Consider the following 27,142-nt stretch of genomic DNA (forward strand, 5'->3'; position numbering starts at 1 on the left):
ACAGTGAATAGAGCACTAGGTGGAGAGTCAGAAAGACCAGGCTTCCAATCTGACCTCAGATACTTATTAACTGTGTGACCCTGGGCAAGTCATTTAACTTCTACCTGCATAAACTGGAGAAAGAAATAGCAAACCACTTTGATATCTTTGCCAAGAAAACTCTATGGTCAGTTGGTCCAAAGGGTCACAAAAAGTCAGTCACAACTGAACACATCAGTCTTGTCTATAGTTTGTACAAGTTGTTCACCTGTTGTCTTTCTAATTAGGTTATGAGCTCTTCAGGGAAAGGACTGTGTTTTGACTTTTTTTGTATCCCCAGAGCTTAGCATATTGCCTAGCACATAGCAAGCCCTTAATAAATGCTTCTTGACTGATTATATCCAATAAGATGCTATTGAATAGGGATACATATGGTTTTATATTTGAATTCAAGACCTATGATCCTATGAGAGGTCTGAAGAATTCTAAGGGCAAACTTTGAAGATGAAACAGGAAAAAACAGCCAAATCTGACCAAACCCACACACCCAGAAGAAATCTAGTTTGGAAATGGCCACTTTAAAGGTACTCAAAGATCAGTACTGCAGATCTCCCAGAGGGAAAGATCTCAAAAGGTTGAAAAAGATCCTAGTTATCTGTCTGCAATCACACACACACACACACACACACACACACACACACACACACACACACTGGAGATTCCTGACAACTTCAGAACCATTACGTCTACTTCCTCCTCTCTATAAAATCTTTATGAGGAGCACTCATGATAACTTTCATTTATTAGAATTTTAACGTTTCTGATGGGCTTTCTCTTTTGAGGAAAGCAGCATAGATATTAGCATTCTCATTTTATACCTCATTCAGACAGAATGAAAGGACATAGCTAGTGAATAAATAACAGTCAGAACTAAATTCAGGTCCTTTGATCCCAAATGCCTTTGGCAGCAATGTATTACCTATCAGTGAGGGCTTGTGCATGATGGGAGATGTTGGGAGCAGCTTCAAGGTTCTGTATGACTAGAAAAGATGGTGGGCAATTCATGTAATATGAGTAAGGGATAACAAATGGACAGGCCAAGTGGTGTAGTGGCTAAAGTGCTGGACCTAGAAGTTGTTATTGTTCAGTCATTTTTCAGTCCTGTCTGACTCTTCATGACCCTGTTTGGGGCTTTCTTGGCAAAGGTACTAGTGCGGTTTGCCATTGCCTCGTTTTACAGATGAGGAAACTGAGGCAAACCGAGTTAAGTGACTTGCCCAGGGTCACATAGCTAGTAAGGTGTCTGAGAAGTCGGGAAGACCTGAGTTCAAATGTGGACTCAAACACTTACTATCTGTGTGACCATGGACAAGTCTCTTGACCTGTCTTTCTTGGTTTCTTTATCTGTGAAGTGGGGATCATAACAGCACTTCCCTTCCAAGGTTGTTGTGAGGATAAAATGAGACAATATTTGTAAAGTGCTTTGCAAACCTTAAAGTTCCATATAAATACTACCACTACCACTACCACCACCACTACTACTACTATACTGGCATACCCACACTATTAAAAAAATAAAAGAAAGTTTTCCAGCATATCAGGTAGATACCTTATGGTGGATTTACCAGACCTGAAAAAAGGTCACCCACAAGAAAGGGCATGCAAAGGTGGCAAGCTGTCCTAGTGATCAAGTAACCATGCTGATAGGATCACAGGTCTAGTAGAAAAAGCACTGGTTCTGGAGTCAGGAAGTCCTGGGTTCAGATCCCACCTCTGACACTACCTTTGTGGCCCTGAAAGTTACTGGGCTTCAGTTGCCTCATGAGAGCATTGGGCAAAATGGCCTATGAGGTCATTTTTGGTGCTAGAGTAAGATCCTACAGCCCCCAGAAGGATTTTTCTCCATAGAAAATATGGGTTCCAGTTCTGGTTCTAATTCTTTAGTAGCTGTCAAATCCTGGACAAATGCTTTGAGTCTCAGTTTCCTCATCTATACAATGCATATCATAATAAAATTTGTCCTGAGGAAAGAGTTCTGCTATACAAATGTGAGGTATTATTATGACTGCTAGGTTGTAAAATTCTTTTGGACAGAGACTGACAATACAGTCAGACCAATACAGGCAACACCAGAAAAATGGTAGGCATGTAATAGGTAACCAATAAACAGATATACTAGTCCTTAATAGCAGTTATGTATCTTAGAAAGAGTTCCAAAGAGAATCAGATGAGCAAGCTTCACATAAAACAACAGGCTTTTATTTCTACCCATTTTAACTCATCCAAAGGGAGGCTTGGGACTCAAAGCAAAACAGTGAATCAATAAGCATTTATTAAATGCCCACCATGTGCCCAGGTACTGCTAAGTGCTGAAAATACCCAGGAGTCAAGGAAATTGGTGGAGGGTGGAGGGGCAACCGGAAAGAAACAAGTAGGACAATGGGATGTGGTGAATGGAGTGATGGATTTGGAGTCAGGAAGATCTGGGTTCAAATCCTTTGGATACTTCACTTAAACTCTTTGAATCTCCGTTTCTGAATCTGTAAAATGAGGGGATCTCTTCTAACTATAAATCTATGAACCTAAGAGCTATGTCCTGCTCCCTCTTAAATAGCAGGAGAAGGATGGGAGGTCAACAGGAGGTAAGGTCATCAGTGACATTCTGGCAACGATAACTCAGAGTATCCAGCTCTGCCCATTTCTCTATCACATGTGCAGTCAGATCATCAAACTCATAACTACTTTCAGACCCAGAGAACCCAGAGAAGCATCTGAAGGTTGAGCTTTCTAGAGAAGGGGCAGGTTTTTACTGAGCCTAGCTGGTTGCCCATATCTGATAGCAAAGGCAAGGAGATACTAGGGATAGGCTAAGGGAGCCAAATAGGAAACATAAGAATGGAGTATGGAAGTTGCCAGAAAAATGGCAGGAAGATGTCCACTCTTCAGTATGGAGACCACTCTGAAAGATCCAAGTTTTCAGCTTGTAAATTTACAATGAATTCTTATTGCTTGAATAAGTAAATAGACAGTTAACATTCTCCCTCTCATCTACAAAGTGCTAGTCTTGGTTCAGAAGTCATTGGCACTACAAGGATCATAGTTCTTTGATATCTCCCTATTCTAGAATTTTATCAAAGAAATACCTTCAAGCCTGCTAGAATACAATTCACACAGAGCCACTAGGAACTATAATAGAGTCAATTTATCCATTATTCCCAGGGCTTTTAGACTTACCTCTGAGTCTGTGGCATTTGTTTGGTAGTAAATAAACACTGGTGATAGTATGGGTGGTGAGCTCCCCCTTCATAAGGGCTATTTCCTGGATAATGACAGTGTGGAGATGCCAGAAGTAGAGTAAGTATGTTGGGAAGCTCTGCTGTTCTTGGGGATGTTGGATGCTAGGTCCTATGCTTTCTCCACTGTAGGGGAAAGAGCCCTGAACTTGGAATCAGAGGGCCTGGTTTCCAAACCTAGCTTTTTTACATACTACTTGTGTGATTCTGGGCAAGTCATTTGCTTTTTCTGGGACTCAACTTCTTCATCTGTAAAATGAGAGAGTTATACTGAATAGCTTCTAAATATACCTTTTGGGTCTAAAATTTATGATCTGATAAAGGTGCTAAAGCCCAGCAAGAAGCCCAGAAAGATGATGGGAGCCCGTATTTAGAGCTCGAAGGAACCTCAGCAGTCTCAGACTAGAGTTGGACTCCTTCATTTTACCGATTGGAACTGTGGCCTGAGAGGTCCCTTGGTTGTCTAAGGTCACTCGGGGTCCTAAGTTGGGTTTTGCACCTATGTTTTTTGACTTCAAATCTAGCACCGTCTCTACTATATAAACAGTATGTCAAAGATGGCAACAAGGTCACAGGTCACTTTAAAAAACTAGAGATTTATGTTACAGTTTAGCACCCCCCCAGTTAAAAATTAGCTTCAAATGACTAATAATTTTGGGGAAATCACTGGTAGATTGTTCAGTTTCAGCAAAAAATACATTTTCCCCTCATGCTGTTCCCAGGGATTCTTTCCCTCCAAACTCATTCTTAAACCTCAGACATGTGGAGTGTGTGTGTGTGTGTGTGTGTGTGTGTGTGTGTGTGTGTGTTTTGCACAGGCACATAAATGAAAGAATGGGGGTGGGGAGGTTAGGGAAAGCTTCTATCTCTAGGGCCTACCACTCCCTCAGCTGTTTGGTACAAAGTTCAGACCAGTCCCCACCCTGCCATCTCATCAACCCACATACTTCTTGGGAGCATAAATCCATAAAGATGAGTATGATGAGGGAACAGTCATGGAAGTACAACGGTACTGAACTAGGGGCTCAAGCCCATTGGAAGGTGATGTTTGTAGGCTCAGTAGGCCCCAGAGTAGAGCTGGGGGAAACACACACACACCTCAGAACCTCCTTCCTTAAAGAATGACCCCAAAGAAGAGCAGAAAACATTCACAACATACCTCAGAACCTCCTTCCTTAAAGGAAGAGCCCAAAGCAGAGTGAGACAGACAGACAGACAGACAGATAGAGACACACACACACACACACACACACACACACACACACTCACACACACACACACACACACACACACACACACATATACCCTTTCCTTAAAGAGGAGGAGTCCACAGACAAAGCTGTTACCAAGCACACACAGCCTCTCGGACTTTGCCTTTCACAGCCCAGTGGCACAAGTGAAACTGGAGTCTGAAGGCCAGACACAAGAGATCCTTGGGGTGGGGGAGGAGGGGGTTGGGCTTCTTCAAAATGGGTTGCTTGAAATCCACACTCACCAAATACTCATCAGCTGAAATTTCTTCCCTTATGTCCTCTTACGCACTGAACTGTCCTGTGCTTACCATCAACCAGGACACTCACCTATTCTCACTCTCCCCTAATTCTCACCTATCGAATTTTCCCTGCTCTCACTATGGAATCTGCCATGGGAAGCCTGCATTTTCTTAGGAAGAGTTTATCCTTCCACTACATAACATTACCCATCCCCATCACAGGCCCCACAATAAAGTTATAAGGTGGAGTGGAAAAATGCTGGGCTGGAAATCAGAAAACAGAGGCTGGAGGGTTCTCTTGGCTCTACCATCTTTTAGGGGGTTGAACAAGACGATCTCCATTGGACTATTAAAATAACTTCCTAATTGGTCTCCCTGCCTCCAGTCTCCCTTGTCCCCAAGTCATCCTCCACACAGATGCCAAAGTGATTGTCCAAACACACAAGTCTGACCATGTCACTCATCCGCTCGAGAAACTCCAGTGACTCCCGCCAGAATAAAGCCCTTTACAGCCTGATTCTGAGACCTTCCAGACTACCTTCTTTTATGCATTCTATGGTCCAGTCAAACTGGCCTTCGTGTTATTCTTCATACATCACAACACAGCTTTTAAGAGGCCATTTAAATATAACCCTGTCATTTGCAAAATGAGGAAACTGAGGCTAGGTTAAGTAAATTGTCCAAGGTCACCTAGCTAGTCAGCAACTGAAACATCCTCAGACTCCAGAGCCTTGTCTTTCCATGGGCTCTATCCCATGTCTGGAGTGTTATTCCTCTTCATTTCTGTGCCTCAGAATCTCTAACTTCCTTCAAAGCTCAGCTCAAGTATTACCTCCTGTATACTCGAGGGCTTTCCTGATCTTCCCAGCTGCCCCCCAAATCACTCTGTCTTTTTTTCACATGTATTTTTTATCTATTTAGAACCACAGCTCCTGAATAGCGCACATAGTTTCAGTCTCACTTTTTGCATATGGACCCAACCCAGTCTTTGGCATATACGTGGTTGGCACTTTAAAAATGCTTGTCTGTTTATTGACTGGTAATTTCTATGGGCTTTTCTAGCTCTGACATCCTACAGGTGTCTGAGCCCACATGGGCAGGATGAACTGTTATAACTCTACCCTGTTAGGATGTGGATGCCTACCCAGATGTGGCACTCCAATTAACCCCACCATTTTTCCAATCAGTCTGATGTTTGACCGCACGCTAACCAAACACCAAGCGCTCACAGGCAGACATCACACTGAGGAACTTCAAAGTCAGATGCACCCAGAACAAGCTCCCTCATGGGGCCTCTGGACCCTTCTCTCTTAAAATGGCAGTATCTGCCTTTGAGCTGTTCTGTATCCCAACCCCTAAGCCTTAGCTGGGTGTCCGGGTCCACAGGAGCCCTTCTTTGGAGCATCAGGGCCTCTTTATACAATTCTGAGGAATATGGATAGAAAGTCCTCCCTGAGGCAAAAGGGCAAAAGCTAAACTTCAAGGTAATCCACAAGTGATTTTTTTCCTGCTTGACTGGTCAGACCGGGGACAGGAATGGGAGCCAGGGTGTGTGGGCGGGGGGGGGGGGGGGGGAGGAAGAAGGAGGGGCGGGGCACGTTTCAGCGGCCATTTGAAAGGGAGGGGGCAGGGTGGGTGTCCCAAGGTAGGTATCCCCAGCCAGGTCTCAAGTTAATACAACTGTCTCTCAGGGGTGGGAAAGAGGGGAGAAGGGGGCAGGAAGTATAATGGATGAAGAGGCTGCTCCAGAAGAAGGGGGCTGGGGATGGTGGTGCTTAGCGAGGGCAGCCGGGCTTGCTTTCTTCATCTCTCCCTATCTAAGAGTTTCACCTAGAGTCTCCTGGCCAGACAAGCCATTTGAGGGGCCCAAGTTGGGGAGGGTGGTTCCTCGATCATCCTCTGGAGGTGTTAAGGGCACAATATCTGAGGTCGGCCTTGTCGAAAGCGGACATGCACCGGAGCTCCGGTGAGGATCAGCTCCAGCTACCGGAGCCTGTCCTGTTCTTTGCACTCCTCCCTAGTATCCTCGAGTCGGAGCTCCTGCGGCCCCGCGCTAGCGCCACCCGCCTGCCCGCTAGTGGCTCTGACCTTGTGTCGGAATTCCCGGGCCACCTTCCTGTCCATTGTCGGGCCGGGCCGTGTCGCACCGAACCGCGCGACTTCTCTGGGTTCAGACTGGAGGCAGCTAGACTGGGACAAACCCCTGGGAGGGGCAGAGATGGGACGCGTGGAAAGAGAGGCTGCAAAGTAGGTCTCAGAGCTGAGAAGCCGGTGGGGGGCGGGATCCTGAGTCTCTGGAAGTGGGGTGCGCCAGGGAGGGGCGGGGCCGGTGCCCGTAGAGTGGTTGGGGGAGGGCACAGGGCTAGGGGGCGGGGCTGGAGATCTGGGAGGGTTTGAGGGAAGGGGCGCTGGACTGAAAGGACTGAGAAGACTGGGTCCACAATGGATTTACATGCCCAGAAGTGAATCTAACTCCTTGAGATACCCTTGTCTCTCCTCCCCAAATCACTCAGCCAGTAGGGGTCTGAAATGGAGAGTTAGCCAAGGGTCGCCAGGAGCTCTCAGCTCCTTATGGAGCTCAGAGTTTACAGAGCGTCTGCAGCAATCACTTGGGGGCCAGCTTGTGACTCGGATATTGAAGCACGACTCTCCAGGGCCGTCCTTGTTTCATTCACCTGACTGTCCTCACCTCAGAAACCCTGACAGTCCAGGAAGGAAGCAGCAGAGCCCATCTCCCTTCATCCCCCCCCCCCCATTTCCATCCCCCTCAACCCATCTCACTCCAAACCATCCCCACCCCACTACACCTCAGACTGAGAGAAGGGAAGAGAAATTGTGGGAAGGTTACAACGCAGGCGACTTATTCATACGAGTGACCCTTACTTCGGGGAGGGAAAGGGTATGAAAAGTAAGTTGGACAGGGAGAGGTAGATAGGAGTAGAGAGGTTCCAAAGGAGGGTGAATCTTCCTAGAAGGCTAGCCTGGGACCAGGACTTGGTCTATTTGCCACTTTTCAGAGAAGTGGGTGCAGGCTTCCCTCTGGGAGTGGATTTCCTAGTGTAACTAATGTGTTCCCACCTTACTTCCCCTATATTCCATGTATCAAGGGCAGACCTTTGAGTGTTAGAGATATATTTCTTTGGGTGAATTCTTCATTGATTCCAATGTAAAAATACCCCAGGGAGAGGCAACAGGTCAGATTTATCATATATTTACACTTCAATGTGAATTAGTTGTGTTGGGGGGCACATCATGTGAGGAGGCAGGCATTGTCTTATGTCATTCTTGAATTCTTATGAATTCTTTATGAAGTCTTGAATTCTGTAGGCCAAAAAAGGACTTCTTTCCTGGTTGTTCAAAGGTTCACAGCAACCTGGAATTTGGTGGGAAGAAGAGGGGGAAGTGTGACGCCTTTTTAGTGAAATTTGAAAACAAACACTTGGGGACTTTGAGTCACATTCCCTTAGTTACAGACCAGAAATCCTTTCCTGAGGTCAGAGTTTGGAGAAATGGATGGAAGAATACAAGGGGTGGAGAAGAAAGGAGGGAGATTGGCTTCCTTCAAAGCTTGAATTCACACTCACCAAATACTCTCTTTAGTTGAACTTTCTTTCCCTTTGCAGGATGGGCTACAGGGGTGGGGAACCTACAGCATCCAGGCCATATGTGGCCTTCTAGGTCCTTGGGTGCAACCTTTTGATTGAGTACAAGTTTTACAGAACAAATCCTTTTATTAAGCGGATTTGTTCTGTGAGGTCTGGATTCAGTCAAAGGGACACACTTGAGGACCTAGAGGGCCACACACGGCCTCAAAGCCTCAAGCTCCCCTCTCCTGCAGGAGTGGTGTCCAGGTCCTAACTCAAGTTCAACCCTCACCTTCATCTAAATCTAAAAAGTCTTCCTAAGCTGCTTGGGCCTGGCAACAGACAAGACAGGACACGGCAAAGGATGGGGAGAAAACTTGGCCTTCAAGGTTTTTTCTAGGGGAGAAGAGGGTGGGAGGAGTTGGGAGCTTGGTGGGAGGCAGAAGTATAGGTAGGAACAGTGCCCATGGGGCCAGATCTGGAAAGGTCTGAAGAAATGAGCCGGATTAAGCAGAGTGCCTGAGTGCAAAGGTACCCTGGAGAAAAACTGAGCTCAGGGCGCAGAAAACAGGCTACAATGACTGTTTTACATACCGGAGTGGGACAGTGCCCTGGCCAGGGAGTTGCCAACCTGATTGCTAGAATGGAATTGAATTGAATAGACCCTGCCCACCGTGGAAAGGTGATTAGCCCCGGCTCCCGCCCCAGGGCGGGCGGGGAAAGGCAGGTAGCACCTAAATTATAGTAATGAGCTGGGCTGTCCTAGCGCGCCCTCCCAGATTCCCCGAAGAAGTGAGGCACTGGGGCTGAGATTAACACAGAGCGGTACTGGCGGGACAGGATAAGAAGCAGACGGGACAGACGAAAACCAAAGGGAGAGGCGCGGCTCTTCCCAAAGGCCTCGCCTGCGGTTTACCGGAGATGCGCCCTCGCCTGCTCTAAGGCATCCCGCATTCTGTGGTCAACTAGAACTTGGGCCTCCATGGGGGTCCTCGCCTCGCACCCCACAGCGTCTGGGATCTGGCTGCTGTTTTTTTGTCTTTGGGTCCCTGCAGGTGAGCTGGGAGTTAGGAATGAAAGCCAGAGCGAGGGTCGGGGGAAGAGAAGACGAGACCTCGAGCTAGAGGCTTTTTAATTTGCAACCCTCCCTCTATTTTCAGCCACCACGTCGACTCCCTTTAGCAGCGGCGCGGAGCCGCCGCCCGCCGGAACTGCGGAGCGCAGGTGAGTGGGGTGGGAGGTTGGGACTCATATCCGCCACTCTTCTGGGGTGGTGAAGGTCCCTCCCGAGGGCACTCTGCAGGCACCTCTGCCCGCCCTCCCCCAAGGATTTTTCGACTTTTATCTGGCCCTGGCCACCTCGTTGGCGCATCCGGGTGAGAAAGAAGAGGAGGACCAAGTGAGGAGGGAAGGGCTGGTTTGGTCCGGGCGGGGGGCAACTGCTTAACGGCCTCTGCCCTAAACTAAGCTCAGCTAAGCTTCCCTTAGCCCAGAGTCTCTTCCCTCCCTAGCCTTGAAGAGGCCAAGTTTCGTCGGGAAGACGCCACTACCGGCCGGGAAGAGCAGGTAAAGGGACAGCAGGGACTCTGGTATGGGGCTTCTGGATGGGGTGAGAGAAATCCTCTGCTGTAGCCCCCATTTCTCCACCTCTCTTCTTGGCTGGGAAAGAGGGTTGGTTAGTGATGTCCCTTCTACTGGACCACGAAGTACACTCAGAGAAAAGTTGGGGCATGTGGGTGATCTGGGCCAAAGAAAATCTTAGCACTATTGTGCTGTGGACAGTGCTCCAGCTGAGGCAGACCGTCTGGGGAGGCTATAGGATGACATCTCCTGAACTGGGAAGGAGTTGAATTAGATGAAACCCTAATGTCCCTTTCAGCTGCGAGATTTTGTAAATCAGGTCAACTGTACGGCAGGTCTACTTGGGTGGTGTCATCTTAGGCCAAATAGATAGAACCTTTCCACCAACTGACATTCAGGCTGGCCCGTAAGTCAGACAATGAGAACCAGTTCCCCTGAACCTAGAAGTGGGTTTGTGTGAGAATGCCTGTGTGTGTATGGGGGTGGGGGTAGACCTGCCTAACTGGTGACAGACAATGGCTTTGGGGTATTGTCTAAAGAAGGGGCCACAGGGAGAGGGGAGTGAGAAGTCTCCCTTCATCTTTCTCTCTCTCTTTTTCTTTCTTTTTTCTTTCTTTCTTTCTTTCTTTCTTTCTTTCTTTCTTTCTTTCTTTCCTTCTTTCCTTTCTTTCCTTTCTTGTCTGACTGTCAGGGGCACTACCCTGAATCCCAGACTGGGCCTCTCTGTCCCACACTAAACTTCCCAGGCTGCCTGGGATCATTGCCCGAGATGCATGATAGAAAAGTAGGGCAATCTGGGATGGGGGGCGATAGTTGGCAGCAGGTGCTGGTAGACTGTGTGTGTCTACATGAGTAAAACAGACAGTGGAGCAATCATCTGAGTAATCCAGAACTTCCCTTCCTCCGAATTTCAATTATAGCCTGCTGAGTTTGGGATGTGACTTTCTTTGCTTTTTCTTTCTTTTTTAAAAGTTTTGGTTGGGGTGGTGGTGGTGGTCGAGAGCCAGGTGGCAAATTTGTTTCTACCACTGCCTTCCTTTACCAGTTTCCTCTTCAAATTGTTGTCTATCTCTGCTCCTAATTTATAGTTCTTCCCATATCATGAAGTGGGTAACTAAATTGGCCCTATAACCAACCAGAACCCCACTTGCTAGGAGGTTGATTTTTGTTGTTAGACGGGAGTGAGACAGTAGGACAGAAGCTGTCATTCTCCAACTGTCTTGATAGACTCAGTTTGCAGAGAAACCTCCAATGTTCTGAGGTTGTCTTTGCCTGACTTTCTCTATGATGTTGAGAATAGGGAAACCGCTATCTCCATAATTCACTTAAAAATTATAATAGTCCACAAGAAAAGAAGGACTTTTAGGATATGAATTTTTGGACCAAAAGTTAGTAGAACTCAGTGCTGATTTTCCAACTGGTGACTAGTGGGGTTTTTCCCCCTTTCCTTCACTCTGAGCACTTAGTCTGTATCTCCTCACTATCCTCTGCTTCTGACAAAATGAGAGAAATGTACAGTTATCCCTTCCCATCCTGGTTTTGACATATTGAGGGTCAGCAGAAGAAATTAATGGAAATTTTTGGGGAGTTTTTTGGAAGCTGCAGATAACATGAGGAGGCCTGCAGATGACACAGAAAAAGTTTGGAAACTTAGAAATTCATAAAATATATGTATAGTATTATATAATAATATCAATCCAAAATTTACAATAAGGTGCTGTAAATACCCCATAAAAGAAAAGAAAAAAATCAGATTTCTCTGGTATGAAGGGAGAGCCAAAAAATTTTTCATAGATTTTCCAGATCATGGGGGCTGCTGCACCCCTAACCCTAGCAATGTGGAAGGGATAACTGTATACCTACTAGTCATTTTGGCTAATGCAGACAGGTGGGAAAAAGTGAATCAGGGAGAGGAGAGGATGAAATTTTGGACTAAGATCAGAGGATCTTAGATCTAATGTTGGAAGTTATGTAGTCCAAAATCCTCATTTTACCGTGTGATGAAAGTGTAGCCGCTAGGTTCCAGAGGTGGGATTTGAATTTAGGACTTCTTAGCTTCAAAGCTAGCTTTCTATCCTGTGCTATGCTGCCTCTTGATAATCTCCCCAAATCACCTTTTCATAAACTCATTGGCTCACTTAACACATTCATCATGTAGTAATCTTTATCTAAGTACCCCTGTCTACACAGTATTCTCTTTCTTTGCATTCATAAGGATTACTGGGTAAGTTTCCTTTCCACCTTTCTCCTTAGGGAGGTGTCTATGGACCTGTAAAGACTGGCAGCCAGCCTCTTAAGAATGTGGCTCCTGACAGATTTCTCAGATTACTGTTTTTGGAGCAGTGGAATATCATTATTGTGACGGCTGTTGCCGGGGAAGCGCAGCTGAGACCAGAGGGAGGGCACTTACCTGTCTGTGTAGGGAACTGAGCTTAATACCAGTAAGACCTGTGGCTCTTTCTGAAAATGGAGGCAATGATGCTTGACTTTAGTTTCTGAGCCTTTTTTTTTTTAAAAGGGATGCCCATCCATTGTATGTTAGAACACAGGATCATAGATTTAGAGCCAGAAAAAAGTCTCAGAGATCTTTTGGCAACCCCTTCATTTTAGAGATGAAGAAACTGAGGTCCAAGACCAGTTTTTGTTTTGTTGTTCTGACTTCGAACTAAGCCTTTAAGTATTATGATATCCCCAAAGGTAGAAATAAACCTCGCTGTTACTATACAACTATGAAATTGAAGCCTGAAACCCAAACAACTGAGGGTCAATCTAGAGATTGTTGGTCATTCCAAGGGGGTTGCTACCTGAAGGAGGAGTCCTTTGCTCAGAATTTTTTTTGGGGGGAAGGGAGTGGCATGGACCAATGATTTCAGTGTACAGTTATCCCTTCTACATGGTTTTGATATATTTCTGCTCGTCATAAGAAATTAAGTGAGAATTTACACCAAGTTCATTCTTGGGATTCCTGGGTTCATCATCACTTCATGCTTCAGAGTAGCTCAGGTGTTTGATAGAAACTGGTGGATCTGATTGGTTTCCCAATTTTGAGGTGCCAGGTCAGGGATGGGATGCCAATTACCTAAGCAACTGGAATTTTTGGGGCATAGACGATTCCAGAAAAGGGATATTGATTCCAAAGAGGGAGCAATGTAAGCAATACCTTAGAGGCATGCTGATACCACATGGTTTATTTTTTTCCATAAAAGTTCATAGGCTTGTAGGACCATTGTAAAGATGAGAATACCAAGGCCCAGAGAAATTATATGCTCTTCCTATCACAGCTAGGAAGTTCCTGAGATACGATTTGAGATTACCCAGACTCCAAGTCCAGGATTTTACCCACTTGCCATGCTACTTCTTTTGCTGTTAACTCTTGCCACATAACTAGCCCACTTTCTTTTCTGGTCATCAATGTCCTCAGTCATGTCCTTTGTACTTCCTGCTCAGGCCTCTTGGGTAGCCCACTGTAGCATATCCATCCTCCTTTGGATTCTTTGTAAACCTAGATGTTCTGAAATCATGGTGCTTGAGAACTTGGAAGAGAATATGGGTGCAAAAGAGCTGGACTCATATGGCCTAACAGTTTGGGATCTGATTTATGTCTTTCCCTACTACTGAGCACAGAGCCTTGCATGGAATAAGACTGGAATAAATAGGTGCTTGACTAGAAGGTTGCTGAATGGGGCATTGGATCCGTGAAGACTAAATCATTCCAGTCAGGTAGACAGAATTAATTATGCTTATAAATGTTTAACAACTGGCTCTCTGGAAATGTAATGTACTCATGATCAGCTCTGGCTTTAATCTCCATTATTATCACTTTCTAAAGTCTAGACAATCAATAAAAGAATAAATCAAGCTCCAATTTGTAGCATTTGCAAATTCCCAAGGGGTAAATGCTTACAATGAGCAAACCAAATGGATTTGGCTAAAGACTGTTTCAAAGTTGCTATGACTATAAATGAGAGAAACTTGGCAGAGGGGAGAAATAGGCAAGGGATAGGTTTTAGCTCAGCATTCACTTGTACATGGTCTTTGGCCAGACCTTCTGGAAGAACAGTAGTTTCTGTTGGAATCTTCTTTTCCCCCAGCTTCATTCTCTGTCAACAATGTGTATGACCCCTTGGGATAGATTATTTGGAGTAGGAAAATGTATTGTTCAGCAACTGGGCTTGGGTCTCATGTATGTGTGTGAGTATATGTGTGTGTGTGTGTGTGTGTGTGTGTGTGTGTGTGTGTGTGTATGTACACCCATATGCTGGGCTTGGATCCTGTGTGCAGTGTGCATACCCAGGCCAAAGATGGGTAGAGGAACAAAAGTCAGGTGAATGAAGAAAAGACCAGATTCCTCCAGAGTCTGAAGGAAGAGACTTTAGGTCTTCTGTAGGAGCAGTAGCTAAGTGTATGTGGAAATCGTTAATGTAATGGAGTCAGGCAATTCCATAATTCTATTACTTCCTCACCTGACTTTTTTTCCTCTATCCATCTGTGGCATGGGTGTGCATACACGTTGTGAATTGTAGTGAATTAGGAAATGTAGTTGACCCTTGAATCTCTGCTTCAAACAACTCTCTTCTCTCTCTCGTCATTCTGAAGGAGTCGGCACCCTTGGCATCTTCAGCCATGTTTTCTGTCTGGGAAAGACGACTCCATCGTACCAAGTGTGCAACTCCCTGTAAGTTGTCTTAAGCCTTGGAAGGGGACTGGCCTATGAAATCGGAGAGTCCCATGGTCCTTCTTGCAACCGTCATGTTCTTCCTAATCTTGGAGAACTGCTCACAGCCTTCCCTTCTCCTAAATGTCTCCTCCGTATACTTGGATATACCTGGACAGGCAATGGATGTGACAGGGTGTATCTGTGTGAGCTCTCTCTCATCGAATTATCCTCCTATTCTTCTACATACCCCACAGGCTAGCATGGTGCTTAGCACATAGTAGGCGCTTAACAAATAATTGTTGATTGATCCATTCTGTTCTCCCTCTGGTAGCTAAGTCCTGATCTGTTTTTGTCCTCTGTCTCTTGTGGTTTTTTCTCCCCTTCCACACTTATCACCTCTTCTTGCTCATGGCCTTCCCTTCTTACTATATTTTGTTCCCCAATCTGGTATGTTTGGAATTACCCTATGAGAGTTGTTGAGAAGAGAAGTGTAGATTGAAATTTCTCATAAGCCACCAGCTAATAGGTAAACATGGAATTAGAGTCAGTTATTCAAACACTGGGTTTCAGTGACATCTGTGTGATTGGCTTTCTTCATGCTCTAGTTCAGTGGTGTCTGGAGTGGGGGCCATGGCATGACCCCAAGGGGTGATAGGTTAACCAGTGGTGAGTAGAGCAGGAGGACTGGTCACACAGCACCCTCCCCTCAGTAGCCGATGATGGGCTTGTTTCCCAAACAATCACATAACTCTCACCCATTATAGCCTAATACTTTCCCATTCTACCCCTACATGGAGTTTAGCAATCTCCCAACCTTTCCCTTTCTGAAGTGAGCATCAGTTCCTCAAGTCAGTTATAACTTAACTCCAACTACAACAGCTACATAGTTTCCATTAGGAAAATCTTACATTGCCCACTCCCTTCCACAAACCCATCTAGGTGGGATGGTGGGATGGGTGATCAAAAAGTATGGAGACTACTGCTCTTCTCTAGAGTCTAGAACTCCAAATCTAGACCCTCAGAGAGTATATTGCTTTTAACTTGCAGACTTATTCTCCTGCTTTAATGGAGGGGAATGTGTGCACCAGACATTCTGTGACTGCAGGCGTTTTAATGCAACGGGTCCGAGATGCCAGACAGGTATGACTGGACCCAGAAAAAGATGCACTTGAGGATAGTAGGGCCACTTTGGTAGAGAAAATGGGGCTTGGAGAATCTCCCCAGTTTGTTGTTTTTCAGGGGGAGAGAACAATAGTGCCCTGAACCCCTGGACAGGTGGCTGGAGGATGGTAGGGACTTTGATCATTCATCTCTGGGCAACTGAATGCACTCATCCTCTGGACTCAGCCACTGACCTCCTCCCTAGAAATGTGCCCTGACTTCCTGTTGAAAGTTTTCCCTTTGCTTGTGCTCAGTGTATAACACAGGCCCAGAGAGAGACAACATTTGCCGTACGTGGGGACAGCACCATGTCGAGACGTTTGATGGCCTCTATTACTTTTTCTCTGGGAGAGCCAGCTACACACTGGTGGGTCAGTATGAGCCTGGTGAGCAGAGCTTCTCCATTCAGGTGAGGAAGGTGCATGGCTTTAGCCCTGGTCCCACTCACTACTACAAATGTGTGCATTTGGGGGTGGGGATTGTGGTGTCTATGCTCATGTGTAGGACACAGTGCTATAGACTAAAGTCGAGATGAGTTGTAAAGAGTTTGGCTTGTTAACTTAGGTTGGGCCAAAAGGATTCTGGATCTTGGTAAGGTCTGGGATGAAGTCTTTCACCTTGGTCTTCAGTTCAGGAGCCTGAATTGATCAGCTTAGTCTTAGGCTTCAAGGACTGCTTCCTACTAATCAACCTTATAAGGCACTGATAGGATCTTTCCGATTGAGATTTGGTGATCAAATTGGCCACCTAGCTCAATCTACACCTGAGAATTTGTTTCCTTGCAACTTTTATCCATTGCTTATGGTTCAGCTTTCTGGGACCAAGCACAAGCAGTCTAAATCATTCTTCAAATTCTCTTTGAAAACATCCAGAGTCGGGGTAGCTAGGTTGTGCAGTGGATAGAGCACCGGCTCTGAAGTCAGGAGCACCTGAGTTCAAATCCAGCCTCAGACCAAACACTTGACACTTACTAGCTGTGTGACCCTGGGCAAGTCACTTAACCCCAATTGCCTAAAAAAAAAAACAAAACCCCAAAAAGAACCATTCAGAGTGGAGAGCTCGGTGAGATTTCCCTTTCCATTTTTAACAGCTGTAGTCATTAGGAAGTTGTTCCTTAACATGCCAAAATTGGTCACTCTACATGTTCCCCATGTGACTCTTAATTCTTCTTTCTGAGGCCAAGGAGAACACGTCTAATCTTGCTTTCACATGACAGTCTTAGGAATTTTTAAACCCAACTACGAGGTGTCCCTAAGTCTTCTCTTCTCCAAGGTAAACATCTCCAGTCCCATCCTTGGACAGCATGATTTCTAGTCCCCTTAACACCTTGACTGCCATGTCTGAATATCCTCCACTTTGTCAATGTCCTTTCCATAGGCATCCAGCACAGAACACAGTACTCCTGTGTGGTCTGACTGGAACTGAGGAAAGATTCTCATCCTCTAAATTTTGGACACTCTATCTCTAACCTAGGATGGCATCTTTTTTGGGGTATTTTGTCATGTTGTTATTTCCTCACAATGAGTTTTCAGTCCACAAAACCTCCAGATTTTCAAGGATTCCCTTGACCACACTTTGAGAATTGCTGCTAGTCATCTAAAATGTTAGCTTTCCCTCCCCGTTTTATGTTTTTTACAAATCTGACAAGAGTGCCTTCAATGTCTTCATTCAAGGACCTGATAAAAATATTGAATAGCATGAGACCAACTCAGGACAGATCCCTTGAGGCCTCTACTGAGAACCCATTAATGACTTTTTGTTTTAGCTTCATTCATTCAGCCAGGTTCTGAATGCATTTGACTAGATTATCCTCTGGTCTACATGTGTTCTTGTCTACAAGAAGTATGAAAGACTCGATCAAATGCTTAGCCCACATACCAGCATATTAAGTTACACTAAGAAATGTTACTCCAGAGTGGACTGGATTCTCATGCTGGAAGGTTAGCTTATTATGTCTCAGTAATGTCATCAGGTCAAATAAGATAACATTTGGAAATCCCTTTGCAAACCTGCAAGCACTATATACATACTGAGAGACAGTGTGGCTTAGTGGTTAAAGTGCTGGGTCTGGAAAATCCAAGTTCAAATTCAACCCCTCACCTTTCATAAAAAAATGAATTTAATTTTATTTTTGGCAATGGACAAAAATCTATATTCTTTCCCTCTCACCTCCCCTTAGTCCCCACTAGGAAAAAACAAACAAGCAAACAAAGAAAAACTAAAATCCTTGTAACAAATATGCATAGTAAAGGAAAACAAAATCTCGTATTGGTTGTGTCCAAAAGATACATGTCTCAGACTGAACTCCCTGAGAGGGAAGTCCATTCCCTCTTTCCATCAGATAGGTTCACTTTTCCTTGTCCAATCAATTGTCACTGCTCACTGACCACCACTTCTAGGAATATAAGCTCCTTGAGGTGAAGGACTGTGTCCCTTGCTTTTGTTAGTATCTTCAGTGCTTAGAATAGGGCCTGGAACAGAGTAAATGCTTTCTCATTTGTTTATTCATTTATTCAAATTCTGCTTTCTTTACACTTAACTAGCTGTGTTCCTGTGTGAGAATCAAATGAGATTTTTCTCTCTCTGTCTCTCTCTGTCTCTGTCTCTGTCTCTCCCTCTCCCTCTTTCTCCTTCTCTCTCTCCCTTCCTCCCTTGCTCCCTCCTTCCTTTCCTCCCTCCCTCCTTCATTTCCTCCCTCCCTCCCATCCTTCCTTTCTTCCCTTCCTCCCATCCTTCCTTTCTTCCTTCCTTCCTTTCTTTCTTCCTTCCTTCCTTCCTTCCTCCTTTACTTCCTTTTTCTTTGTTTCTTTCTCTCTTTCTTTCTATAATCTATTTATATGCCTATATGGATACCTCTCTCTATATATAGATTTCATATGTGTGTATAGATACATATGTACATATATATGGATATACATATATATACATAAATATATATGTGTGTATATACACATATACATACATACACTTATGTATATGCTTATACACACACAGTGCTTTGTAAACCTTATTAGAAGCATTATAGAAATGACAGCTGTTATTACTTAACCTAATTTTTCTCAGGTAACTCCCTAGCATTCTATTAAATTGTAGTTGGGTGAGAGATGTGTTGGTGGAGAGAGTTCCCACACCAGGAGTTCCCCATCCTGATGAAATCACAGACCCTTTGGGTAGTTTCATTTAAACGTATGTAGTTTTTTATTGTTATTATCATTTTAAAGCCATAGAAACCTGGAATCTCCATTGCTATTATAGAGAGAGATCTGCCAGGTTGCATACCTGTAGGTCAGTCAGAGCACCTTTTGTCCTAGACAGTACTTAGGACACACTTGATAAATTTTTACTCTTACTCTTCCACTCTTTTTTTTCTTCCATGGTTCCTTATTATTTATCCAAAACTTGCCATTATCACTCTTACTCTTGCCAGATATGTAGAGGCAGCTAGGTGACAGAATGAGGGACTTTGAGTTAGGAAGACCTGAGTTCCAATCCTGATTCTGACACACACTTGCTATGTGACCCTGGGCAAGTTGCATTACCCTCTCTGTGCTTTAGTTTCCTCATCTATAAAATGGAGTAATGATAGCACCTACCTCACAGGCTTGTTTTAAGGATCAAATGAGATAACATGTGAAGTGCTTCACAAACCTTAAAATGTTCTATAAATGCTAGTTATTATTATTATTATTGTTATCATTTGAGTTAATCCAACTCAAATCTATCTGACATTAGTTATATTTCTGGATGAAGTTTGGCTCCTAACTCTTATAGTACCAGTAAAGCTAAGAAGAGTTGAGAAAGAAAGATCCAAGCCTCACCTTGACTCTCAGACCCAGAGCTCTCCACCGGGGCAGGACCTGCAATGGGGCAATGCTGGCAGTAGGTCCTCCCTGGCTCAGGTGTCTCAACCCTCTCATTTCAGGTTCACAACTACCCAGAATGCAGCTCTTTCCCCTACAACTGCCCACGGTCTGTCAGCCTCTTCTTTGCAGGGGAAGATGAAATCCGCCTGAGCAGGAATGTCACCCACGGGGGTTTGGGGTAATGAACTAACTTTCTTGTACCTTGTCCTACCATTCCTGGCATATGGGGTCTTGGGCAGAAGCAATAACTTTTCTAAGAGGAAAGTACAATGGAAAGGAAATTTTTCTATATCTCTTTTTAAATTCTCTGGTTCTGGATGACCTTGCATTAAGCCCTCAAGAGATCTTTGGTTTGTTTAGGGGGTGCAATTAGTAGGGTTGTATACACAATATGTATACAGACTGTGTATAGCAAAGGGCCTGCGCAAAGGTGCCCCATCACCAAAGCTTGTGTTTGGCCTCACTTCCCTTTCACTTCTCTCCCTTTCTCCCTTCCCTCTCAGTGTCTTGGTGTCCAGGTTTCTCTTTTATTGGATCAACTCATATGATAAATTCATTCATCCTGAGGTTTTAGGGACTTCATGTGCCATCCCTCTCAGAGAGAGTTGCATTTTAAAAAAGGAACTTGGATTCATGCAAAGGAACAAATTATTAATAGTTGAATTTGGTAGTGTGGTAGGCTAAAAGGGGTGATAATGATAATTCATTTATGTTTATTTAGATAATAGTAATAATGTTCAATATATAATAAGTGTTTATATCATAATCATTTATATAATATTTTGCAGTTTTCAAAGTGTATCCCTCATAACAACAATATTATAAGTATTATTATCCCCACTTTGGAGAAGCAAAAACTGAGGCTGAGAGATAAAGTGATTTCCTCACAGTCTCAGAGCTAATAGGTGTTGACTGGGCTCCAACTCAGGTCTTTTGACTCCAGACCCAGTAGACTTTCCCCTTCTATGATCTCTTGTTAGTTTGGGGGTAGAGGAGTCTCTCCCTCCATCCCTCCTATCCCTATGAGCGTTTTTGGGTCCTGACCTTCTGTTCAGTATCTTCATGCCTGATTGTGTAGCCAGTAGACTCAGGTTCAACTCGTCGCTCTGAGGCTTGCTAGCTGTGTGACCCTGGGGAAGCTTTATCCCTCTGATCCTTAGTATCCTCATCTCCTCATTTCCTCATCTATAAAATGGAGTTATGTACTTACCACCTCCATTTAATGAGATCTGCATTGTGTACTGTAAGAAAAAGCTATAAACTGTAAAATATGATACAGATGTAAATTACTATTATCTCTATTGTAATAGAATCTGTAAACTATAATTACAATTATTAATGTAATACTTTAATTTGTAAATTATAGTTTACAAAGTCTTCATAAGCTGTAAAATATTGTATAAATTATTGTAATAGTTTGCTGTGTAAACTATAGTTTATGAAGAGAAGACTTTGCAAACAGTGAGTTACTGTCATTTTTCTAATTGTTTGTGGTATGTTCCAGTGGGTCTGTAGCTGGTGGTGGGTCAGATGTTCTAGTTTGGAATGCTTTTTAATAAGCACCTTACTTGGAGCATCTCAGTGAGCAGGAGGTTTGGGAGCTCTGAGTACCCTGTGTTGTCTCCCCCTATGCCCTGGTAGGGTCCAGCTGCCTCACGTTACAGGGAACTTGCGACTTCATCAGATGGCTGACTATGTCATTGTGCAGCACCAGTCTGCTTTTACGCTGGCTTGGGATGGTGAGTCAGCTGTCTACATCAAGATGAGCCCTGAATACTTAGGCAAGACTCATGGGTTGTGTGGGAACAACAATGCTGACCCCCAGGATGACCTGAAGACCAGCTTTGGTGAGTCTTGAGGGCCAATGGCTCAAGACCTTCTATTCCCCATCCCTTTCCTAATTGGAGCATCAAGAGAGGCACCCAGAATTGGAGAGATCAGGTGGTGGGGTTGGGGGAAAAGCTAATCTTTTCATCAATTGAGTCAGTTCAGTGGGCCTACTGTGTGCCCAGCCCAGTATAGGTGTTGGTCCTATGCTGGATGGGCATAGAGATCATGTATTTTGTATGAACATAGTTGTTTGCATGTTGTCTCTTTCATTAGAATAGGAGCTCCTTCAGGGCAAGACCATGTTTTTCCTTTCTTTATATTCTCAGTGCTTAGCATGGTGCCTAGCACATAATAGGTACTTTGTGAATGTTTGTTGATGATTATAATGACCCGGGGTGTTTTGGAGCTAACTCATATGAACTGATTGTTAACTTTTCAGTGTGAGCATTTTTACTTTGGAACTTTGCTAATGCTACAAATCAGGGTTTGATTTAGGGTTTTGTTGATTGTCTAAATCTAAGAAAAGGACTTAAAAATGTTAATAATACAGATATAAACTTAAAAGTGTGTTGTGTATATTTTGGAGATCTGGTTGTTAAACATTTACCAATATACCCTTGATGATGAAGAGGATGATTTTATGATAGCAATAGTCATCTGAGAGCCTGAGATTCTAGATTGGAAAGAACCTCAGAAGTCCCACTGTCCAATCCTTACATGAAGTTTTTTCTACTTCCATGGCTTGTTACAGTTTAGAGGTGGAGAAGCCCTTCCCAGAACTCCTCAAATCACTCTTTGGGGCTGATAACCCATACGTACTTAATTTTATGTTAGTGTCTTTGTTGCTCATCTTGTAGTCAGGAAATTTAGGTTCAGGTCTTGACATCTAATGACTATGTGGCATTGAGCAAGTCCCTTTACTTCTTTGACCCTCAGTTTCTTCATCTGTAAAATGGAGTTAGTAATTCTTTACCTATGTATCTCAGGTTGTGAGAAGGTAGTCACCCAGACACTGCTGGAATCATGATAATAGTCCACAGAGAAGGCACTAGTAACTGAGGAAACTGGGAAAGGCTTCTTATAGAAGGTGGCATTTGAACTGAGTCTTGGAGAAATCCAGGAAATCTAGAAGGTGGAGGTGAGAACATCCCAGACATGGGCTGAAAAGACACAGAGTTGACAGAGTATTTGTGTGAGGATCAGCAAGGAGGCTGGTGTAGCTGGATCATAGAGAGTTGGAGGGGAGTCAGGTGTGAGAGGAATGGAAAGGCAGGGAGGAGCCAGGTTGTGAAAGGCTTTAAATGCAACAGAGGATTTTATACTTGCTCCTGGAAATAGTCGGGAGCCACTGAAGCTTATGGGGGGAGGGTGTTTTAGGAAAACCATAACAATGACAGTGAATGCCAAATGGTATAATATAGAATTATTGCCTGATGGGGATGGAAAATATCTAGAGGAAGGTAAATAGGACAGTGAGGGAACTGGAAATGGTGCCATATGAGGGTTAATTTTTTAAAGTAAATGTTTATTGCTATCTTTATTTTATGTTGCCCGAATTTTGCTCTGTATCCTTCCCGCTCTCCTCTCAGGTAGCAAAGAATTTTAAAAAAAAGAGACAGAAGAGAAAAACTAATCAGCAAAACTAATTAATGTAGTAAGAAGATCTGAAAATAAACAGAATGTTCCCCACCCATGCATTTCTTGCTCTTCAAAGGAGAAGGGAAAATGTTTTCTCCTATTTCTTTACTGTCTTTTGATGTTATTCCTTCCTTTTCCTCGGTGGTCATCCCTGGGATGATATTTTACCCAACAGGAAGACTGACCGAGGATGTGGCCGAGTTCGTGAGTAGCTGGCAGGAAGATCCCCCAGATGAGACCCCTGGACCGAATGTCTCATTTCCATCACGGCCTCCATGTTTCCATCAGAGCCCTGCTGCCATGCAGGTCTGGGTCCCCCAAGAGTCTCTTCTTCTCTATTCCTATCCCTCAGGGTCCAGTCTTGGTTTCTCCCTCTAAAAGAAGAGAAAATGAAGGTTTCTTAGCTGGCCCATGAGCTCCATTGCTGAGGTCTCATTTTCAAATGTGGGAGGAGATACTTATGTTGGGCACTTTGTGCAGAAGAAAACCATTCTCCGACTGTTAGGTACTTCATGATACTGGAGGGGAGGGGTCTAGGAGAAATGTGCTTTCCTTCATCCTTTCTTCCTCCTGCCCCCTTTTTCTATCCTCCTTCTTCTTCCTATTCCCCTCCTTTTCTTATCTCTTTCCCTTTCCTCTCTATCATTTCTCCTTCTTTCTTCACTCTCTAGGCTATTCTCTCTGTCTTCCTCCTTCTTATTTCATCCTTTCTGTCCATCTGACTCTGGACTAGTTAAGGAATGGATCTGCATAGAGACAGGTGGTGGGATAAGATGGCCCCTCTAAGACCTCTGTGCTCTTCCTTACTCCACCCTCTACAGTCTGTGCTGCTTTGTTTCTAGGGGGTGTATGAGCTGTGTGACGCACTGCAGAAGCCCCCATTTGACACCTGCCATGACTACGTCAACCCCTTGCCCTTCATGGCTAGCTGCACTAGTGACCTCTGCCTGTGAGTGAGTGGTAGTGCTCTAAGGGAAGGCATCCTGAGAGATGGGGATGGGGCAGGGAGCTCCTGCTTCGGGTCTGAGACAGGGCTATCCCCACCCACGGGATTTGGTCTAAGTCTTAAGCCTGAATTGTCTGGAGTCTTTGAACCTTATGCCTTTCTTATTTTCAAAATATTCCTTTGTCTTTTATCTTCCCTATCGCCCTGTGGGGTTGGAATTGAGCTAGAAAGGAAAATAGAGTTTAATCTCCCCTTTTTTTCCGTGGGGAAGCAGACCTAGGGAGGGGAAGTAGGGGGAGGAGGGGGTCACACAGAGTGAGTGGCAGAGGCAGGGCTGGGACCCAAGTGACCCGATTCTCAATCCAGAGCCTCTTTCATTAAGCTTCGCTTTTTCTCCAACTTTGTTTCCACCCCTGGATGTAAATAAACAAGTCAGAAGGTCAGCCAGGTAATGCCTCTGCTAGTTCTGTATCTGTAAGGTCTCAGGGATAGAGGTCAGGGTGGAGGGATGGACCTGTTGATCCTGACCATGATCCTCGGTTTCTCTGGTTCAGGTCAGCATCTGATGATGCCACGTGGTGCCGGGCACTGACGGAATATGCCCGGGCATGTGCCCATGCGGGGCGCTCCTTGCAGGGCTGGAGAGCCAAGTTCCCCCTGTGCGGTAGGCTGAATGCATTAGTGAAGTCTGCACAAACAACACTGGGGGGGAGGGCGAGGGTAACCCCCAAAGCCTAGGGGCACATCTCTGATCTGGGCTGTGAAGGAGGGGCTGGAGGTAGGGAGTCTCAGGTCAGAGAAACCCGGCTTCATTGATATGAAGCTGAGTCATGGCTGGTGTCATCATGACACAATGGAAACTGCACCGGCTCTGGATCCAAAGGAGCTGGGTTCAAATCCTGCTTCTGACATTACTTGTAAGACCTCGGAGCCTCCCTGGACTTTGGTTTCCTTATCTGTAAAATGAAGTGGATTGTTGAGATGACCTGAGATTCCTTCCAGCTCTAGACGTATAACAACAAGAAGAAGAAGCTAGTATTTACTCTTTTTATCCTCTCAGAAAGGGGAGATAGGTGCTATTATTATCCTCATTTTGCAGATAAGAAAACTGAGGCAGGCAGAAGTTAAATGACTTGCTTATTATAGCTAATAAGTGTCTGAGTCCAGATTTGAAGTCAAGTCTTCTTGATTCTGGGTCCTATCCCAGGACTCTATCCCCGGTGCCACCCTGATGCCTAATGACCTCTGATCCGTCACTATATCTGAGGTTGGGGGAGACCAGGGGTGCTCAGTTCATTGTTTAAGGGAGCTCAGGATGTGGACTTTACCCCTCCCCCAATCAGAGATCCAAGAATGCTATGACTGGAAGAGAACCTTGGAAATCATAGGACCAAATCCCCTCATGTTATATTTAAGGAAACTGAATTCCAGAGAGGTGAAAGGGTTTCCCCAAGGTCACACCCACATGGTGGTAGAGAGTCATTTGGAGAGTCAGCAGAGACAAATACATATTAAACATACTTTGGCATTAAACAAAACTATTAATTTCCTCACCAAAGGAAAGAAGAACCAGGAAGACAATTCCTTCCTTCCCTACTGACGGGTCACCGTAGAGCTCCAATAACATAATGGATAAGAAAGCGCTTTATAAAATGGTTACATATAATCATTGTAGAGGGGGTAAGGGAAAAAAAAACATTTATTAAGTGCCTATGGTATTGGGCACTGGGCCAAGCACATTACAAATATTATCTCATTTGAGACTCACAAGAACCCTAAAAACATAAGTGTTATTATTATCCCTGTTTTACAGAGGAGGAAACCAAGGTTAAGTGACTTGCCCTGGATCACACAGCTAGTAAGGGTCTGAGGCTGGATTTGAACTCAGGTCATCCTGACTCCAGGCCCAGCATTCTATCTACTGTGCCATCTAGATGCTTGTAGAGATTGGTATTTATTCAGGTGACATCTTTTAAAGATATTGGCAAGTTGGGATGGATCTAGAAATGGCCCATTAGGACAGTGAGAGGACTAGAGGCCTGACATATGAGGAGAGGATGATCAGACTGGGGACGTTTGGCCGAGAAAAGAGAAAACTCAAGGAGACAATGATTGATATCTTCAAGAACCAAAGGGCTGTTATGTGGAAGAGAGATTCAACCTGTTTTCCTTGGCTCCAGAGGATGGAATGAGGATCCAAGGATGTAAACTGCAGAGAGACACTCCGTATAAAGGAAAAATTTCCCAGCAATTAGAGCTTTCAAATAATGGAATGTGCTGATTTTGGAGGGAGTGAGATCTCCCTTCCTTAAGACTGTTTAAGCAGAGGCAGGATAAGTGGATATTAGGGGTGTTATAGAGGAGTTTCCTGTATTGGTCACCATAAGATTGTGCTAGATATGACCCCAAGGCCTCTTCCATCTCTGAGATCCTATAATCCTAATTTATTCCCTTAAAGCTTTCTTGTCCATCCACGTGTCCAGCTCAGAGATGAAAGGGGTCTGCCCCTATCTGAGGACTCCCTCTGAAAGACTGGTGGCAGGTTCCTGGATCCTCAGACAGAGGCTGGATACTGTTTCTGCAGTGATGCTTAGAGATTCAACCCCACCAGTAGCTGGGGACATCAGAGAGCAAAGACTCCTCCCCTGAGGAAAGGAGCTGGGGAAGGGAGAACTGGGGATGGAACTTGGGGCTTTAACACGAGGATCCCAAGAATTAGTATGTAGACAGACCAGATATGCTGTGAAAAGCAAACACTGCCTCATGGCTTGTCTTCCTGTCCTCCCTCCTTCTAGCTGTGACCTGCAAGGAGGACGCCTTCATCTACAATGAATGCATTAACTGCTGTCCTGTATCTTGCCAGCCCAGGACCCCTTGCATCGACAGTGAGATTGCCTGTGTGGATGGCTGCTATTGCCCCGAGGGTAATGTTGGAGGGAGGAAGTAGTTGGTTACCCTGGGAAACCTAATGCCAGAGCTAATGAACTGGGGGTTGTTGATGGGTGGCTCTGAGGTCATGCTGTGAGATTCACTAAGATTTATAATGTGACTAAGGAATTCTGGTGTGGGAAAGACAGAGACACTTATTCACATACTCACTCATTTATTTATTTACTTA

General features: G+C 44.6%; 2 protein-coding genes across 3 annotated transcripts in view; one reads left to right on the forward strand and one right to left on the reverse strand.

The window, feature by feature from the left end:
- The window catches only part of USH1C (USH1 protein network component harmonin), a 68,119-nt gene extending 61,145 nt beyond the window's left edge, over positions 1-6,974 (reverse strand). For both annotated transcript variants that reach the window (XM_027852692.1, XM_027852691.1), the window contains exon 1: positions 6,853-6,974. In XM_027852692.1, coding sequence (XP_027708493.1) covers positions 6,853-6,888 — 36 coding nt within the window. In that variant the 5' untranslated portion in view covers positions 6,889-6,974. The remainder of the gene's footprint in view (positions 1-6,852) is intronic.
- A 2,356-nt stretch (positions 6,975-9,330) lies between these two features.
- Positions 9,331-27,142, forward strand: part of OTOG (otogelin) — a 132,509-nt gene continuing 114,697 nt past the window's right edge. The window contains exons 1-13 of the mRNA XM_027852660.1: positions 9,331-9,403; positions 9,509-9,572; positions 9,628-9,747; positions 9,860-9,914; positions 14,526-14,604; positions 15,634-15,726; positions 16,002-16,156; positions 19,670-19,788; positions 21,252-21,457; positions 23,254-23,384; positions 23,921-24,027; positions 24,579-24,688; positions 26,820-26,948. Coding sequence (XP_027708461.1) covers positions 9,331-9,403; positions 9,509-9,572; positions 9,628-9,747; positions 9,860-9,914; positions 14,526-14,604; positions 15,634-15,726; positions 16,002-16,156; positions 19,670-19,788; positions 21,252-21,457; positions 23,254-23,384; positions 23,921-24,027; positions 24,579-24,688; positions 26,820-26,948 — 1,441 coding nt within the window. The remainder of the gene's footprint in view (positions 9,404-9,508; positions 9,573-9,627; positions 9,748-9,859; positions 9,915-14,525; positions 14,605-15,633; positions 15,727-16,001; positions 16,157-19,669; positions 19,789-21,251; positions 21,458-23,253; positions 23,385-23,920; positions 24,028-24,578; positions 24,689-26,819; positions 26,949-27,142) is intronic.

The sequence above is a fragment of the Vombatus ursinus genome, unplaced genomic scaffold, assembly GCF_900497805.2.
Source record: "Vombatus ursinus unplaced genomic scaffold, bare-nosed wombat genome assembly UNPS02009770.1, whole genome shotgun sequence".
In the NCBI taxonomy this organism is placed as follows: domain Eukaryota; kingdom Metazoa; phylum Chordata; class Mammalia; order Diprotodontia; family Vombatidae; genus Vombatus; species Vombatus ursinus.